General features: G+C 44.5%; 2 protein-coding genes across 8 annotated transcripts; one reads left to right on the forward strand and one right to left on the reverse strand.

The window, feature by feature from the left end:
* Positions 1-953: 953 nt before the first annotated feature.
* LOC110538643 (ATP-dependent RNA helicase DDX42) lies at positions 954-8,042 on the reverse strand. 2 transcript variants are annotated; one of them, XM_021625586.2, is made up of 18 exons: positions 7,946-8,042; positions 7,269-7,511; positions 6,984-7,131; positions 6,772-6,833; positions 6,246-6,282; positions 5,474-5,626; positions 5,254-5,358; positions 4,977-5,096; positions 4,707-4,883; positions 4,486-4,614; positions 4,268-4,367; positions 4,104-4,151; positions 3,920-4,017; positions 3,490-3,766; positions 3,084-3,310; positions 2,871-2,981; positions 2,650-2,760; positions 957-2,537 (listed from the first exon to the last, which is right to left on the reverse strand). In XM_021625586.2, the coding sequence occupies exons 2-18, from the start codon at positions 7,502-7,504 to the stop codon at positions 1,869-1,871; spliced, it is 2,808 nt and encodes a 935-aa protein (XP_021481261.2). In that variant the 5' UTR covers positions 7,505-7,511; positions 7,946-8,042; the 3' UTR covers positions 957-1,868. The 2 variants fall into 2 exon arrangements, with proteins under 2 accessions (XP_021481262.2, XP_021481261.2); XM_021625587.2 differs by lacking the exon at positions 7,946-8,042 and having other exon boundaries at positions 954-2,537; positions 2,650-2,748; positions 7,269-7,504.
* A 51-nt stretch (positions 8,043-8,093) lies between these two features.
* LOC110538646 (STE20-related kinase adapter protein alpha) lies at positions 8,094-16,599 on the forward strand. Of its 6 annotated transcripts, XM_021625596.2 has the most exons (14): positions 8,094-8,199; positions 8,509-8,588; positions 8,770-8,827; positions 9,900-9,928; positions 13,522-13,624; positions 13,747-13,868; positions 14,141-14,249; positions 14,442-14,565; positions 14,641-14,812; positions 14,906-15,010; positions 15,126-15,376; positions 15,465-15,507; positions 15,631-15,807; positions 16,058-16,599. In XM_021625596.2, exons 2-13 carry the CDS (start codon positions 8,577-8,579, stop codon positions 15,784-15,786), a joined length of 1,284 nt encoding a protein of 427 aa, XP_021481271.2. In that variant the 5' UTR covers positions 8,094-8,199; positions 8,509-8,576; the 3' UTR covers positions 15,787-15,807; positions 16,058-16,599. The 6 variants fall into 6 exon arrangements, with proteins under 6 accessions (XP_021481271.2, XP_021481267.2, XP_036794689.1 ...); XM_021625592.2 differs by having other exon boundaries at positions 15,631-16,599; XM_021625595.2 differs by having other exon boundaries at positions 8,110-8,199; positions 8,548-8,588; positions 15,631-16,599.
* The last annotated feature ends 19 nt before the right edge of the window (positions 16,600-16,618 follow it).

A 16,618-nucleotide genomic window follows, 5' to 3' on the forward strand; every position in this document is an offset into this window, starting at 1 on the left:
ACACAGGCACACACTTACTCTGTCGATCAGGCTGGACATGGCTGGTGTTGGACCTCACTTGATACTCTGAAAAAGGATACCAAATGAATATATAAATAGGTGACAAAATACAGTCCAGTCTTTGGTAAAGTAAAGCCAGTCAACTTACCAAAGCCCATATCAAACATGGCCTCACAAACACCAGTAACCAGCACAGTGTGTTAATCTAAACAGGAGGCCTGTCCAACTCTAGTTCAGCTGTAAGCAAGTGGGTCGGATCTGCTAGCTAAAACACCAGGGATACCACTCTCTTCCGGGTGGTGGCATTCTTTCTCACATGGTCAATCAGAAGAACATGGCCTTTCCTCAATTGTATACTCCTCACACCCTCCCTCTTCCTCAAAACCCATTGGAAGAGAAGATCAGAGGGGAGGGACCTCTGGATTTCTCATTCATTGGGTTTGAGGAGGTGGCAAGGAGAGCGGATACAAGGAGATTGCAATTGAGATTCTCCATGTGTGAGGAAAGAGACGCACCCAGAGTTGGGGCTGGCTCTGGATACCTTCTAAAAAGGTACCCTACAAACCACCCAAAAAGACAACTAAAAACCACATGATTTTATTAACAAAAATTAGACCATTGTTTTTTCACATGTATCTACTCAGTCTTAACCCTATTGTCTATGGAAGTTACATGTACACCGAGGAACAAAAATGCATCAAGGGTTAAATACAAAAAGGAATTGCCAATTATCGACAGCTGTTCGTGTCACATCTTGTGTGCAAATTACAGATATAATAGAGAATCTCACAGGTATTATCATGCCTAAGACTAGTCATTTTCAAGACAGAAGCCAATTCCAAATGGGAAGCTTTTGGAATAGAATGTTATGGCGTCTGAGAGTTCAGTTTTTTACTAGCATATAACCACTTCTACAATATCAGGTGTCAAAACGTAGTGAGTGGTGACAAATGTGGGACCAAGTGAATTTATATTTATTACAGTTCAGAACTGCTGTGTCAGCTGCAGCTAAGTTTAGAATGCACACTTATAGAACTGCCATTGACAAATTACAAACAGAAAAGGAGACTATAGACAAACAAAATAAACTGCCAAAGCCATTTTTTTTAAATCAAAAATACTTGACATCCTCCTGTGAATGAACTCAAGCGTAGCCTCACACAAAAATGAACAAATACATTTTACATACACTCCACTTTCAAAAGCATTAAAAAACACCTAAGTGACAGAGAGGCACTTTACTAAGAAGTGAATACAAGCTGCAAAGTTCACAAACACACATGGATTCACAGGAAGTAGTACACTTATAATAAAAAAATGAGATCTGTCATTATTGTGGGCTGATAATATACACTCACATTTAGTCCAATAGGGCTATTGGGTTACTCAGGGCTAAGAGTTTAACTAGAACGACAGGGGGGTGTCCAGTGAGAAAAGACGTAAGAATACAACAGACATCTCAAATCACAGGTGTTTTCTGTGGCTTCAGGACTGCATAACAGCTCCACTGCTCCCTTCTATTGACCAGAAAGATTGATCATCTCACTTACTCACAGGTTAAAACTATCTGGATGGTATATTTACAGTAGATTTCTTTATCCGTGCACAGTAGAGTGGAACTCTATCCAAAATCTCAACACTTCTTCAGACAAGCTGACAATCAGGAGCCATGTTTTTGAATCCCCAACCAATGCAGGATAGCATATCTTTCCCCTTGTATTCAGACCGCGCAGTAGGGTCGGTTCACACATTAACCCTTGAAATTCTGTGCATGTTTCAGCTGAAATGACCAGCTGTGCATCTACAGACTAGGCATGCTCATCTAAGAACAGTTGGTTGGTTGCTTTACAGGTGATGTATTTTGTGCTTTAGTTGTCCCACCTACTCTTTTTGCGTTTTGGTGGATCTGGGACTGCAAAGCTGTCTTCCTCTTTGTCTCCTTTCCCCTCAGCTCTGTCCCCCCTTCCTTCACTCCCTGCCCTGTCTCCACTCTCCCTGTCACCTCTACAATCGTCTCGCTCTCTGTCCCTTCTACTTCCCTCTCCATTACGACTATCGCCATGGCGCCCACTGCTGCCATGGCGATCCTTGTCCCCGTATCTGTCGCGGTCTGCGTGGCGGTCCCGCTCCCCGTAGCGGTCCCGCTCTCCCCCGCCACTGTGCCGCTCGCTCCTGTCTCTCCTGTCACGATAGTGGCCATCTCCATGGCGACTCCTGTCATCACCATGTCTGTCACGGGGCCCTTCCCTGGGTGAGGGTGGGGCGGCATTCCCCTGAGGAGCAGTGGCCTGGCTGTCTGACACAGAGCTCAGGGAGCCAGCGCTGGTGAAGCCTGCCATCTTGGTGCCCATGCCGAGGGCTGCTGGAGGGGCCATGGCTAAGGAGGGGGGCCCACGGGGCCGGTCTGGGCCCTCAGGGGCCCCGGTGGGGACGGAGCTCAGACTTCCAGCGCTGGTCCAGCCTGAAGAGCTACTGGACTTAGTGGTGAGTTTAGGAACCATGCCGGACGCCGCCACAAAGTGGTTCTTATACTGAGACTGAAAAGTAGACAACGATTAAAGAGGGACTTCTAGACGTACAGAAATAATTAATGAGAAAAAGGGATAATTTTAAGCTAACAGAATAGATAGTGAGTGACAGTTTAATTACCTGGAAGGCTGACTTCATTGCTGACATGCGGTCTCCCATGGCTCCGGTAGGCTTGCTGTAGCCCTCATAGTTACCCATGGCAGCACCACCACTACGCTCCTGGAGAAACAACTAAATGTCAACAATTACCAAGAGTTACACTATTATGCCACTGATCTACCAACAAGATAAAACACTACAAATAACACAACTTATGTTACAAATAGACATGGCCAACTCACAGAACTTTCAGCTCCCAATCCTGGCCTCTCTCTGTAGCCCAGACCACCTCCTCCAATGTTTAGCTTCTTCCCTTTGCCGCCCTTGAAGCGTGATTTCCTGAACCAGGGATTCTGAGAGGAATACATCAAAGGAGGTCAGTAAAGACATCATATAAAATGAACCTTTACATAACCGTCCTCAATGCTCAGTCAGGGACATGTAGAATGGCTTACCTGCATTGCCAAGTCCATCAGCTCCTTAGAGACACTTTGATTGGCTCCCTCCAGGTTACGCACAAGGTCTCCTGCAAATGATGTGTCTTTACTGGTGAGAAGGGTGTAGGCAACACCCTTTTCTCCAGCACGACCAGTTCGGCCAATTCGGTGTGTGTGTGTGTCGATGTCCCGAGCCACGTCATAGTTCACTACTGTGCGTATTGAAGGGATATCCAGACCACGGGCTAGGGAGGAAATGACAAAGAAGGAGTGAATGATAGAATGACAAGTATGTAGGAGCACTGGAATCAAAACAATCAAATCATTGTCAGTGTCTGTGTAATCATACACAGATCTCTGATGATTGGAACGTTGTGCCACATTCATTCCCCACCCCCTCGTCTGCAGCCCACCCCCACCTCACCTGCCACGTCGGTGGCCACCAGCACGGGAAGACTCTTCTTCTTGAAGTCAGCGATGACCTTGTTCCTCTCACTCTGGTCCATGTCTCCGTGCAGCAGGCCCAGGCTGTGGCCCTCCTGGGTCAGGTTGGTGGCCAGCTCTTCACAGTTGGCCTTTTTGGTGACGAAGATAAGTACAGAGCCAGAGGAGGTAAACTCCACCAGGCGGCGGGTCAGCCAGCCCCACTTCTCCACCCCACTGGGCATGATCTCCACTACCTGGGTCACATCCTCATTGGCCTGGGGAGGAAGGATGGAGGATTGAAGAGCATTAGATGACTAAACTCCAGAAAATGTTCTGCCGCCAGCTGGTTGACTGTTCTGGCACTGTAGAACTTTAAATAAATTATAGAAGTGGCAATCAGAGGGTGATAGAAGAGCCACGGGTCTGACCTCCCCGATGTCTCCCTGCACCACGCGGATGGGGTCCACCAGGATATCTCTAGCCAGCCTCTCAATCTTCTTACGGAAGGTGGCGCTGAACAGAAGAGCTGTGAGGACAGGAGTCAAGTTAAGGTTCATAGGATGGGGTAGTCTTGTCTAAAACAAGTGTACATGCACACATACACACACTTACTCTGTCGATCAGGTCGGACATGGCTGGCAATGGATCTCACTTGATACTCTGAAAAAAGTTTCCAAAATTATATGATATAAATAGGTGTCAAACCATCTTCAGTGAACAATATTCTGGGCCTAGTGGTCATTGGGAACAAAAGAAAGAAGGGAAAGCCAACTTACCAAAGCCCATATCAAACATTCTATCTGCCTCATCAAACACCAGGTATGTCACTCTCTGCAGAGAGGTGGCCTTCTTTTTCACATGGTCAATCAGACGACCCTGTGTGAAGAACAACATACACAACCCAATAAGTGAAATGACCTCAGGGGATTATTTTCCTCCAATACATAAAGACTAAACACAGTCTACCACAGTGATTGTCAACTAGAGCTCTTACCGGGGTGCACACAACTATCTCTGCCCCCTCCTGAAGAGCCTTGGCCTGCTCCCACATGCTGCCTCCTCCATATACCGCCACCGAGCGCAGGGAGTAGGCTTTCCCAAAACGCTTACACTCCGCGTGGATCTAGGAAGCACAACCATCATTTTCAGGGGCCCAATCAACTTTTTGTCATGGAAATGTTTTGTTCCTGACCCATCTTTCCCTGGCTGTCTTACCTGCTGACAGAGCTCCCTGGTGGGGCACACGATGACTGCAATAGGCCCCTCTCCAGTCTCCAGTTCCTTCTGGTCCATGATGTGAACTAGCATGGGCCAGATGAAGGCTGCAGTCTTGCCACTACCAGTTTTCGCAATGCCAATCATGTCACGTCCACTCAGGGCAATGGGAACTCCCTACAGGACAGATGGGGAAGAAAATACAGGTGAGGCCTATTTGCTACTAAAGCAATATGAAAGTACCAACAAAAAAAAGACGTGCTTAGGTACCTGGCACTGAATAGGTGTTGGCTGAGTGTACTCCGACTTGCGGATTATATGCATCAGCTGCTCGTCAAACCCAAAGTGGGCGAAGCTGGTGGAGAGTTTAGGAGGGGCGGCACCAGACACCTGCCAAAGTCAATGAAGCAAAATAAATAGACGAGGCTTTCGGTTAAAGAGACAATGGGATCATACAACAGTTGTCTGTAAGTGGTATGTTGGCTAGGATTGTGTGGTTGGGTTTAGATGTGGTTGTATGTGTGCGTGTCCTTCTCCGGACACTTACCCGCAGGTTGAGTTTGTGTCTCAGCTCAAACACCTCGGTGCCTGTCAGGCTGAGAAGCTCCTCATGCTCGTTGTAGAAGTTCCTCTCAAAAGGTGGGTAGTCAATCTATAAGGGGATGACATAAATGTATGACCTCAGACACTAAAATAAAAAATCCAATTGACAAGATAACATAACTTCCTGCCTCTTGGCTCAGATAGGTGCAGTATGCAGCTGTTACCTCAGAGTGGTCCATCGGGGGCAGGGGCATGATGATCTTCTTAGTGGTGGGGGCAATGGGATTCCCATCACTGTCGTAGTCTATGTTCTCATCCTCGTCCTCTGCGGTCAGCCCAGCTGTGGGATTCTCTGCCATGTAGCGGAAGTAGGCTTCCTGCACAGAGCACAGCCGCATGAGTCAACCAGGGTCAGCTTAAACGCCTAATGTAGCACACATTCATGCAGGCACTCTTACCATTCTCATAACCGGGGGACATACATTCAAATACAGTCAACGGCAAAATACTCTGATGATTGCCCATATCAATGTCAGCGTCTAAGCCATTTTATGTTTTAACACTCAGTTTAAACCCGTCTTTGCGTTATTTGGGCTGAAATTGATCAGTGTCAGATTTTATAACCCCCCTTCACAAAGTAGTAAGAACAGCAACAGTTAATAGTAAACATTCATTACAGTATGGCATATTTGAAAAGAGATTATAAACTATTAATCAACATGCTTAGTTTAGGCATGGGTATATTAAAAAAAATATATATATATAATTGTCACCACAAGTATGCATGTACATATCCAAGAAGGATAGGGCGAAGGATTCAACCTGCAATTGGGTTTGTTAGCATAGTGTGAGAGAGCGATAGAGTAAAAGAGAGAAAAAAAGAGCAAGAGATGTGGTAGGTGGTGAGACTTGGCCATAGATGGGTCGGGAGGGGAGGTTGGGGTCTGGAGGCTCTCTGATCAGTAGTAAATAAGGAACGTTGGATGGATCACTTACTTGTTCATCTTCCTCTTCAATGTCATCACGTATACCCCTGTAAAAACAAGCGGAGAAAAAAAAACTTCCCTGCGACTCGTTTGTTCACCCATGATTCCCCACAACCTGTCTAATGTCACGCTTATCCCCTCCCTACAAAGTCGCCATGCAAGGCAGGCTTGATGAGTTACCTACAGTATGGACCAAATGGGGAAATTTAAGGTAATTGAATGGCAAGACAGATTATTTCAAATGAGACATATCTCTGCTCCACAGTGGTGAATGGTTGCAGTGGGAACTTTATATCTACAGTATCTTAATAACATGCTAGAGTTTTGGGATGAGAATATATTAATAATTGAGACACTTGACTAATAACCATGGAAATATGTGCAAATCAATACACAGGTGAATGGGAAGAATGTACTACACCTGCCTGCCTGGTGGCCTTGAATAGGGCCTTTGCTAATAATATTTCTGCTTATATTATTGACAAGATCATTTTCAAGGCCCTAAGCTTAAATGGTAGAAATTGAAGGGATCTTACTTTTCAACCTTCTTTTCCTTCTCTTTTTCCTCCAGTTTCTTCATGTCTTTAGCTGCTTGGTCCTAGAGCAGACAAGAGGGTGAACAATAAACCCTCTGCAATATTTCCCAAAAGCTCTGTGACAATAACCCCAGATTTTAAACAGACAAACTACGGAGAAAATGTGTATATTCCTACATGATCCAGGTCTAAGAGGGGAATCCATGACTCACCTCCACTTGGGCCATGAAAGCATCCAGAGGATCATCCTCACTGTCTGAGCCCCCTCCAGACTGGAATTGTTGCCGTGTGGGGGAGTTCTCAGCTGGGATATATGGCAAATCTGTGCTGCTTGACTCCTCTTCATCATCTTCAAAATACCTGGAAATGGGTTAGGAAAGTTATCACCAGTCAAATGTAATTGAAATCAATGTAATACATCCTGCATAACTGGTTGATCATACAGCATACAAAGCACACCAAACCCAACCCTAAAGGAAAAATAAGTCTATACTCACGCATTCTCTTCATCAAAATTTGCTCTTTTTGTTCCTATCTTGTAGAATGCAGGGAGTTGCTGGTTCTTGCCATAACCTCCAGCTGTCCCTGCGCCTCCGAAGGACGTGTGGGATTTCTGAGGCACGCGCAGTTCTTCTTTCTTTCCTCCTCCTCCTCCACCACCACCACCACCAAGGGAAAATCCTCCAAACCCGAACCCTCGCTTACCACTTGGGCCACCCTTACTCCAGTTCATAGCTGTCCTACAGAAGTAAGGGGAAAAGAAAGATAATCACATTTGGTATTTGACTGTTGTAGATTGCTGTTGCATTCCAGTCCATTCATCGCAGGCCTTGTGTGTCACCCACAAACGTCTGCTAAATGCTAATCATCTCGTAAATCACTGTCTGGGGGATGTCAAAGATTATCTGTGGCTTCTGGCAAATGAATATATAAAATCTCGCATTAATCTGTGTCTAGCTAATGTTTGGATCTCATTAATTGGCTAAATTAAACTAGCTAACGTTAGCATGCTACGCTTCTCTAGGGCCGCAGCAGCACGACGAAGAAGTGGGTGTGTGACAAATGATTGACTGAGCAAATATGGCTTGTCAAAGGATATTTGCAAAATCAGTTAAATCTAGTGTACGTTAAACACTATAAACTAACCTCGTGGTTTCATGTACTGTTTATTTACCTGTTTTCACCACCAAGAAAGATCTGTTTACCACTGCCAAATCTCACAGCGCGACTCGAAAGTGTTTTGCGTCATTACCGTGTGTAGACGTAGATTACGCGCGACGGATTGCGTCTCACAACAACGAACCAATCAACGCAAACATGTGACATTAGTTTCCGCCCCTTTTCGATAATAGTTGTTTGTTGAAAATGGTAGCTAACAAACTCGCTTCATCAGATATTAGCTAGCTATTTCTTCAAGTTAACATACAGGTAGGTTACTAGCTATCGTGGTTTATATAGCTACCAAGCCAATCTGTGTTGTTTAATGTAATGAAAAAGAGCCACGCTAACGTTAGTTTATTTATTTTTACATATCCATATGTTACTTTAGCTAGCTAACGTTAGGTAGTAGTCCTGCTAATAAAATGTTTTGGGGCCTATAAATTATACTATTTGTGAAATGGTTTTCACATTAACATTACAACTTAAATGATTCTATAGGCAGGTTATAGTTAGCTACATGTCTTGTTCATAGCGAAGTAACGTTAACGTGTTTCCTTTCCTGTGTTACTGTGTTAGTATTTATTTTGGAGGTATTTTTTCTGGATGGGGTTTCAGCGGTTCTAGCTGCCACAATCGACAGATCCATGTCTTTTCTGGTGAGTGAACTCTGTCAGCGCTCCCCTGCCTGATGACGTTAGAGCTCAGTCTAGAAAATGTATCAAATACTTGTGCTGAATCCTTACCAGTCAGTGTCACAGCAATGATCAGTTATTGGAGTGCAGATACCACAGGTCAATCATTTCTATCTGTTTCTTTCTTTCTCCCTCTCAATCCCAGCGTTGGGTCTCAGAGAAATTGAGTGTGGAGAACCTGAGGGATTTTGAGTTTTTTGGAGGTAAGGTCATAGGTTATGTTGAAAAAGGCTTCCCAAATCAACTGCTGCTTACAAACAAGACCTATTATCAGCTATGAAGTTGCCCGACCCTCATACAGAACCTGCTAGCTATATCCTATGTGCAGCTTTGCTTTCAAAACAAGATATTGCATTGCACAGTTTTTAAAAGGCAACACACTCTAACAAACAATTGGCATAATACAATTTAAACCTTCTGGAATTCAATCAGCATTGGTTCTTTGACAATATGTGGCTGGATACCTCTGTCTCCGAAATAGATTGAGGACACATAAGAGCTACTGCTTGCTTCAATGTTCTGCAGGTGTCAAATGTCTCACTGTATGTTACATGTGTGCCATGAAGAGAGTTTGTTCCAGTGTGATGTCTCCTTGTCTTTCAGACTTGATCAATGCAAAATATGCAGCCTCAGAATACTGCATGTCAGATTAATATTCTGTTGCGCCGTCGGTCATTGTAGTAGATACGAAGTTGACATGATACCTAGGTCAAATATTTATTAAGGAAATCATATTTTAAGGGTAACAAGTGTGGTGGCGATGAGGCATGTTCAAAGAGATGTTTCTACAGTATGTGGGTCTTATTAGACTAACATAAACACTGTCAATTTATCAGTGGTTGAAGAATCGGTTTACATAGAGAGGAACTGAATTGCTGGGGAGGGGTGGCTTCACTATCAAGCTTTGCATTATCTTCATATTTCTGTGCGCTCAGCTCACATTGCATAATTGTTCTGTGTTCGTTCATACGCTTGATTTCAAGTTTGGTTTTGGCTGCTTCCAGTTCCCATGGCAATGCATAATCACTCAATCCCGCTAGACTGAATCCTCAGATTCCTCACTGATTTAAGATGCATTGGAGGTATCTAATTAGCCTAAACTGAATCCTCCTTGTTATGGGAGCCAGCTAGCAGCATTGATACGACTCCTGCAACAAACACGACATGCTATACTTTACACTTACAGTGTACCTAATGGTTCCTGAGCTGCTCTAAACACAGATCCTTCTCTTGTGTGTGTTTGTGTTTGTCATTGATGTGGTTTCTCTACCACAGAGCAAGCTCAGGGAAGCTCTCACAGGAAAGTAAGTGCGGTACTCCAGTCACTGCTCTCGATCGTTCCATCTGCCTGTGTGTGAGGGTGGAGCCAACGTGAATGAATTCACAAGCCCTATGTGCTTTTGTGCATGGGCATCTGATTCACAATGCTGTATGTGCTTTGTATTTTGAGGCCCATCCTACTTCACCCACCAGGGTTTCCTATTGGGGGAGTTGGGAGATTGGTGGAGTTCACAGTAATGATGTTCTCTTGATGAGACATGGTTGGGTTGGAGGAGAGAGCAACTGAGGTTGCTGAAGTATGATGAAAAAAAGATGTGATCAGTATAAGTGGACAGATGGATCACCCCATTAATACTACGTGTTACCTGATGGCTCCATCGGTTGCTCCAGAGATCAAACAGTCCTTTCTGATTCATAAAGTTGACCACAGTTTGTGTCTTTTAGAGTGGGCAATGATGGATCATCCGTAACTACCAGGCTTAATTGACCTGCACTTGTCTTTTACGGCTGTCACGGAAAACGTCTGTTTGGTCTCAGCTGACATATAATCTCCCTGTAAAGCCAGCCTTAATGGGCCCTTAGGAACCTCAGCGTGGTCTTAACATGGTGTTACTATTTGATTTATGGTTTCTGTTGTTCACTGAAAGTCCTCACTAATTTTGACCAAGCCTGTTTCATGTTTGTGAAGTAGTTTAAGTGTGGACACTTTGTCTATTGCCTGTGTTCACTGTACTTCTCCCTTACTAGAAAGCAGAGGGCATGTAGGTAGGTGGGTGGTGGGAGGGTATGAGCAACTGGTTATTTGTTCATGTCTAATGTGTCACTGTTGTGGAAATCTCTGGATCCACCAATGGTTGTGAACTGGAGTTGAATGGAATGGATAGAGTTCCATGTGTTCCATTTTTGGCAATGCATGGCAACCCCGTCTGAGTGATTTAAAGTGATGGGCATCTACCTCGCAATGCTGGCTGGAAATTAGTAGATAAATGGTTATTAAGTTGTTACTGCATTTAAAAAAATAAATAATAATAACCTAATACAGTTGAAGTCAGAAGTTTACATACACCTTAGTCAAACGCATTTAAACTCAGTTTTACACAATTCCTGACATTTAATCCTAGTAAGAATTCCCTGTCTTAGGTTAGTTAGGATCACCACTTTATTTTAAGAATGTGAAATGTCAGAATAATAGTAGAGTGATTTATTTCATTTCTTATTTCTTTCATCACATTCCCAGTGGTTCAGAAGTTTACATACATTCAGTTAGTATTTGGTAGCATTGCCTTTAAATTGTTTAGCTTGAGTCAAACGTTTTGGGTAGCCTTCCACAAGCTATCCACAATATGTTGGGTGAATTTTGGCCCATTCCTCCTGACAGAGCTGGTGTAACTGAGTCAGGTTTGTAGGCCTCTTTGCTCGCACACACTTTTTCAGTTCTGCCCACAAATGTTCTATAGGATTGAGGTCAGGGCTTTGTGATGGCCACTCCAATACCTTGACTTTGTTGTCCTTAAGCCATTTTGCCACAACTTTGGCAGTATGCTTGGGGTCATTGTCCATTTGGAAGACCCATTTGCAACCAAGCTTTAACTTCCTGACTGATGTCTTCAATATATCCACTTAATTTTACGTCCTCATGGTGCCATCTATTTTGTGAAGTGCACCAGTCCCTCCTGCAGCAAAGCACCCCCACAACATGCTCACAGTTGGGATGGTGTTCTTTGGCTTGCAAGCCTTTTTCCTCAACATAACGATGTTAATTATGGTCAAACGGTTCTATTTTTGTTTCATCAGACCAGAGGATATTTCTCCAAAAAGTATGATCTTTATCCCCTTGTACCAAACCGTAGTCTGGCTTTTTTATGGCGGTTTTGGAGCACTGGCTTCTTCCTTGCTGAGCGGCCTTTCAGGTTATGTCGATATAGGACTCGTTTTATTGTGGATATAGATACTTTTGTACCTGTTTCCTCCAGCATCTTCACAAGGTCCTTTGCTGTTGTTCTGGGATTGATTTGCACTTCTTGCACCAAGTACATTCATCTCTAGGAGACAGAACGCGTCTCCTTCCTGAGCGGTATGACGGTTGCATGGTCCCTTGGTGTTTATACTTGCGTACTATTGTTTGTACAGATGAACATGGTACCTTCAGGCATTTGGAAATTGTTCGCAAGGATGAACTAGACTTGTGGAGGGCCACCATTTTCTTTTCTGAGGTCTTGGCTGATTTCTTTTCATTTTCACATGATGTCAAGCATAGAGACACAGAGTTTGAAGGTAGGCCTTGAAATACATCCACAAGTACACCTCCAATTGACTCAGATAATGTCATTTAGCCTATCAGAAGCTTCTAAAGCCATGAAATCATTTTCTGGAATTTTCCAAGCTGTTTAAAGGCACAGTCAACTTAGTGCATGTAAACTTCTGACCCACTGGAATTGTGATACAGTGAAATAATCTTGTCTGTAAACAATTGTTGGAAAAATGACTTGTGTCCTGCACAAAGTAGATGTCCTAACCCACTTGCCAAAACTATAGTTTTGTTAACAAGAAATTAGTGGAGTGGTTGAAAAATAAGTTTTAATGACTGCAACCTAAGTGTATGTAAACTTCCGACTTCAATTGTAAGTTTAGGCCAACACCCCAGGGCTACCAGGGCTCTACAGTGGTACCATTTTGGCCGCATATGCATCGAAATATTTTACTATTACCTGGAATTTTAATTTGGGAGCACCAGTGCTTTTGTAATTGTCAATTGTTGTCATTAATACCTCAAATATGTTTCATTGTGCCCCTACATTTTAACGTGCTCCTTGTAAAACATTTTTTAGCATAGAGCCCTGCATACATTTTTTTTAGCATAGAGCCCTGCATACATTTTTTTTAGCATAGAGCCCTGCATACATTTTTTTTGTAGCATAGAGCCCTGCATACATTTTTTTTTGTAGCATAGAGCCCTGCATACATTTTTTTTGTAGCATAGAGCCCTGCATACATTTTTTTTCCAGTCAAACATTTTGACAGTGAAAATAGTTTAATTTCTGAGCATCTTTTAAGACTGTTATTGGATCCCTATTTTCATCTTTTGAGATGATACTCGAGATGCTCACGTCTCCGCCCAACAATGGGAGTCATTGTTCCAAAGGCGGGAAACGAGCTTAAGTCCAAAATAAGCCCATAGAAACACATTGGGCTCATTTTGGACACATTTTGGCGAGTGCAACCTCTTGCTTCGCCTCTTCCTCTCTGAACACACTCATTATTATTTTAGGGTACCCACTCTGCATGTGTCTTACCATGAGTGTTAATATTTCAAGCACTATGGTGTGATGAGGTTTGGAGAAGGCATGATTCATAAATTATGTAGCTTCTTGCTTATAATTTGCCACCAACAGAATTCAAACCTGAAGTTAATGTTCTCCACTCAGGTTCCACAAGTACTGCTCGTACACACTTTGTTCTGTAGTCTGACTGTATATGATTTAGCATCAACCATCACGTCTGACCAAGCCTTTGCAGGCCACTCTCACAATGCCACAAGTAACGCCCAACACTAAGGGCCAATATATGCTATCATTTCCAATGCTAACTCCTTCCCTGCTGCCGCCTCGCTCCCCAGGCCCATGAAGACAGCCACGAGAGCCTGACCTCAGTCCCACGGCGGGGCACCATGGGAAGCTTCCTCCCCGACAGCAGCGCCTATGAGCTCCTGACCATCATAGGTCAGTCAGTCTCAGGCTTCCAACCCCAGTGACTTGGCTGCCAAGGCGCTTGTGTGTTTGTTGTTGAATACATTGTTTGTGCGCCTGTCTCTAGTCTAATTTGGTGTGTTTTGCTGTGCTAGGTCGAGGCCTGGAGGACTTGATGACCGTTAACCTTGCCAGATACAGACCCACAGGGGAACACGTAGCAATCCGTCGGATTGACCTGGAGTCCTGCACCAATGAAATGGTCAACTACCTGCAGGTCTGGACCTGTCACCATCAATCTATCATTCTACCATCCATCTGTCACATTTGCCTCTGCCAGGCATACAGACATCAGTCAAATCATCCTTGCCTTTATATCCCTCTTTCACTCCTCCCCTCTGAATACATTCATCCCTTGCTTTATGACATCACCTGTTATGTAATCCAACCTCCCATCTCTGTCGGTCTAATTTGTATCTATTACATAACTCAATGTAATCTCTCTCTCTGTCAATTTAAACCTAAGCCAGTCTAATCTCTGTCTCTCAGGCTGAGCTCCATGTATCTAAGCTGTTCCACCACTCCAGCATCCTGCCCTACAGGAGCATCTTCATAGCAGAGAACGAGCTGTGGGTCATCTCTCCCTTCATGGCCTATGGTGAGGATTCACAGACAAAGCACTGACTGTAACACTACACCACTCTGGTCCTAGTCAAATGTAGTCAAAGGTTAAATGTAGACCGGAGGACTCTAGTTACCATTCCCACATTAAGGTAATTTGTCTCCACCTAACCCTACTATTCAGTCCTCTGCTCTCTCTCTGACTAATGTAGTGTCTAACATGTCCTAGGGTCAGCCAGAGACCTGATCAGCAGCCACTTCACTGATGGGATGAATGAGCTGGCCATCGCCTACATCCTACTGGGCATGCTCAAAGCCCTGGACTACATCCACCACATGGGCTATGTACACCGGTAAGTACAAAGTTCACACAGGCCCAGGACTTTTCATGCAGGATTGTGACATGGCGTCTAATTTTGTGTGTTTAGGAGCGTGAAGGCCAGCCACGTGTTGATCTCGGTAGATGGTCAGGTGTGTATGTCTGGTCTGAGGAGCATCATCAGTCTGATCCGTCACGGCCAGCGGGCCAGAGTGGTCCATGACTTCCCCCAGTACAGCATCAAGGTGCTTCCCTGGCTCAGCCCAGAGGTGTTGCAGCAGGTAACTCCATACCACACCTGGCTAACATACAATTCCTTGCTTTTAAACTATAATACCTTCATTTGTTTATCGGTCAACCCTGGTGTGTGTCAGAATCTGCAGGGATACGACTTCCGGTCAGACATCTACAGTCTTGGCATCACAGCCTGTGAGCTAGCCAATGGACATGTGCCCTTCAAAGACATGCCAGCCACACAGGTGACTAGTGGCCAGATCAACCCCTCACCCTATCTTTATTCTGAAAGATCTATATTCTGCTCCTCAATTGACTGGTATCTCTCTCCATTCCTCTTCGTGGTCCTCTTGTCTTTAGATGTTGCTGGAGAAGCTGAACGGGACAGTCCCCTGTCTGTTGGACACCACCACCATCCCCCCAGAGGAGCTGACCATGAAGCCCTCCCGCTCTGGAGCTGACTCTGGGATCTGTGAGGGCCCCAGCACCGGAGGGGCCCACCACTCTAATGGAGAGCCCTCCTCCTCGGGGAGCCACCCCTACAGTCGTACCTTCTCTCCCCACTTCCATGCTTTTGTGGAGCTGTGTCTACAGAGGGACCCAGAGAAGAGGTGAGCCACGCCAAGCTAGGCTGCTGGTCCTCACATTGATTGTCTTAAGAATTTTAGCTCATTTAATTGTTTATTTTCCCCCCCTCAGACCCTCAGCAAGTGCTCTCATTGGTCATTCCTTCTTCAAACAGGTCAGTAGGATCTAGTTCCTCCCCCCTCAACATCAATGTACAACATTTTAAGTCATATAAGGGCTTCATTCAGTCACACACTTTATTAGAATCCCAATGAGATTTATTTCCATTCTTCCCTAGATCAAGCGTCGGCCATCGGAGGCTCTGCCTGAGCTGTTCCGGCCCGTAACGCCCATCACAGGCTTTGAGAGTACCCAGCCTCAGGACGCTGCCTCTGGACTGGCCAGCCTGGAATCTGGCCTCAGCCACATGGATGTGGATGACTGGGACTTCTGACCACAGAGGAACAGGAAAGAGGTGTGTGTGTTGTAACCAAGAGGTTAACAGGAAATGCTCTGAGAAGACTTCGGACTGGATTTACGCTTTGTTCTTACTAAATGGTCCATGTAAATAATTCAAACTAAGCAGTTTGACTGGGTTTAAAAGCCAGCTACCATCTCACCTCCTTGCTATCACTCTAGTCTAAAAGATGCATGAGCAGACAGACCTTTGCACTGACTGACACCCAATTCCTCTCACGCACACATCTCTCCAAATTCGACTGAAGCTCCAGACCCGTCGAAGAACCATATGGGGGAGTATGTCCAGTCTGCTCTTTCACTTGTCAATGGAGATGTTTCATTAAAGGTAGAGCAGGGAGACTCCTGAGCTGTACTTGACCCTATCTAGAGCCATCTGTTGACATTAAAGACCAGGAACTGACCGCATTACCAAGGGTTGATCCAATCAGCCATCTAGCCAGCACAACAGATGGAAGATTCCAGAAGATTGTCCAAGGCTATCACAAACCAGACAGTGTTTGCATTTCCTCAACTGTTCATAGAGAACCATCAGTTTTACAGGAGGGAAGAAAAAATCTGTTTCTACCTGAAACCCTCAACTTGCTTTGCTATCTTCAGTTAACACTAGACTGTGCCAACTGAGGTCCATGTATTTGATTAACCTTCCTGTTATTGGCCATTTTTGTCCTGCAAAAAAAGTGAATGTTACAATGGTGCTTGTTTCAGATAGTTTGTCTGGGTTCCAAGAAGGGAAAGTGTTGGGAGTGTCAACTATTTTACTTGATAATAAATACCTTTCACCTCGGGGCTCTCACTGTATTGCAAGT

This window comes from Oncorhynchus mykiss, chromosome 12, assembly GCF_013265735.2.
Source record: "Oncorhynchus mykiss isolate Arlee chromosome 12, USDA_OmykA_1.1, whole genome shotgun sequence".
NCBI classification, from domain to species: domain Eukaryota; kingdom Metazoa; phylum Chordata; class Actinopteri; order Salmoniformes; family Salmonidae; genus Oncorhynchus; species Oncorhynchus mykiss.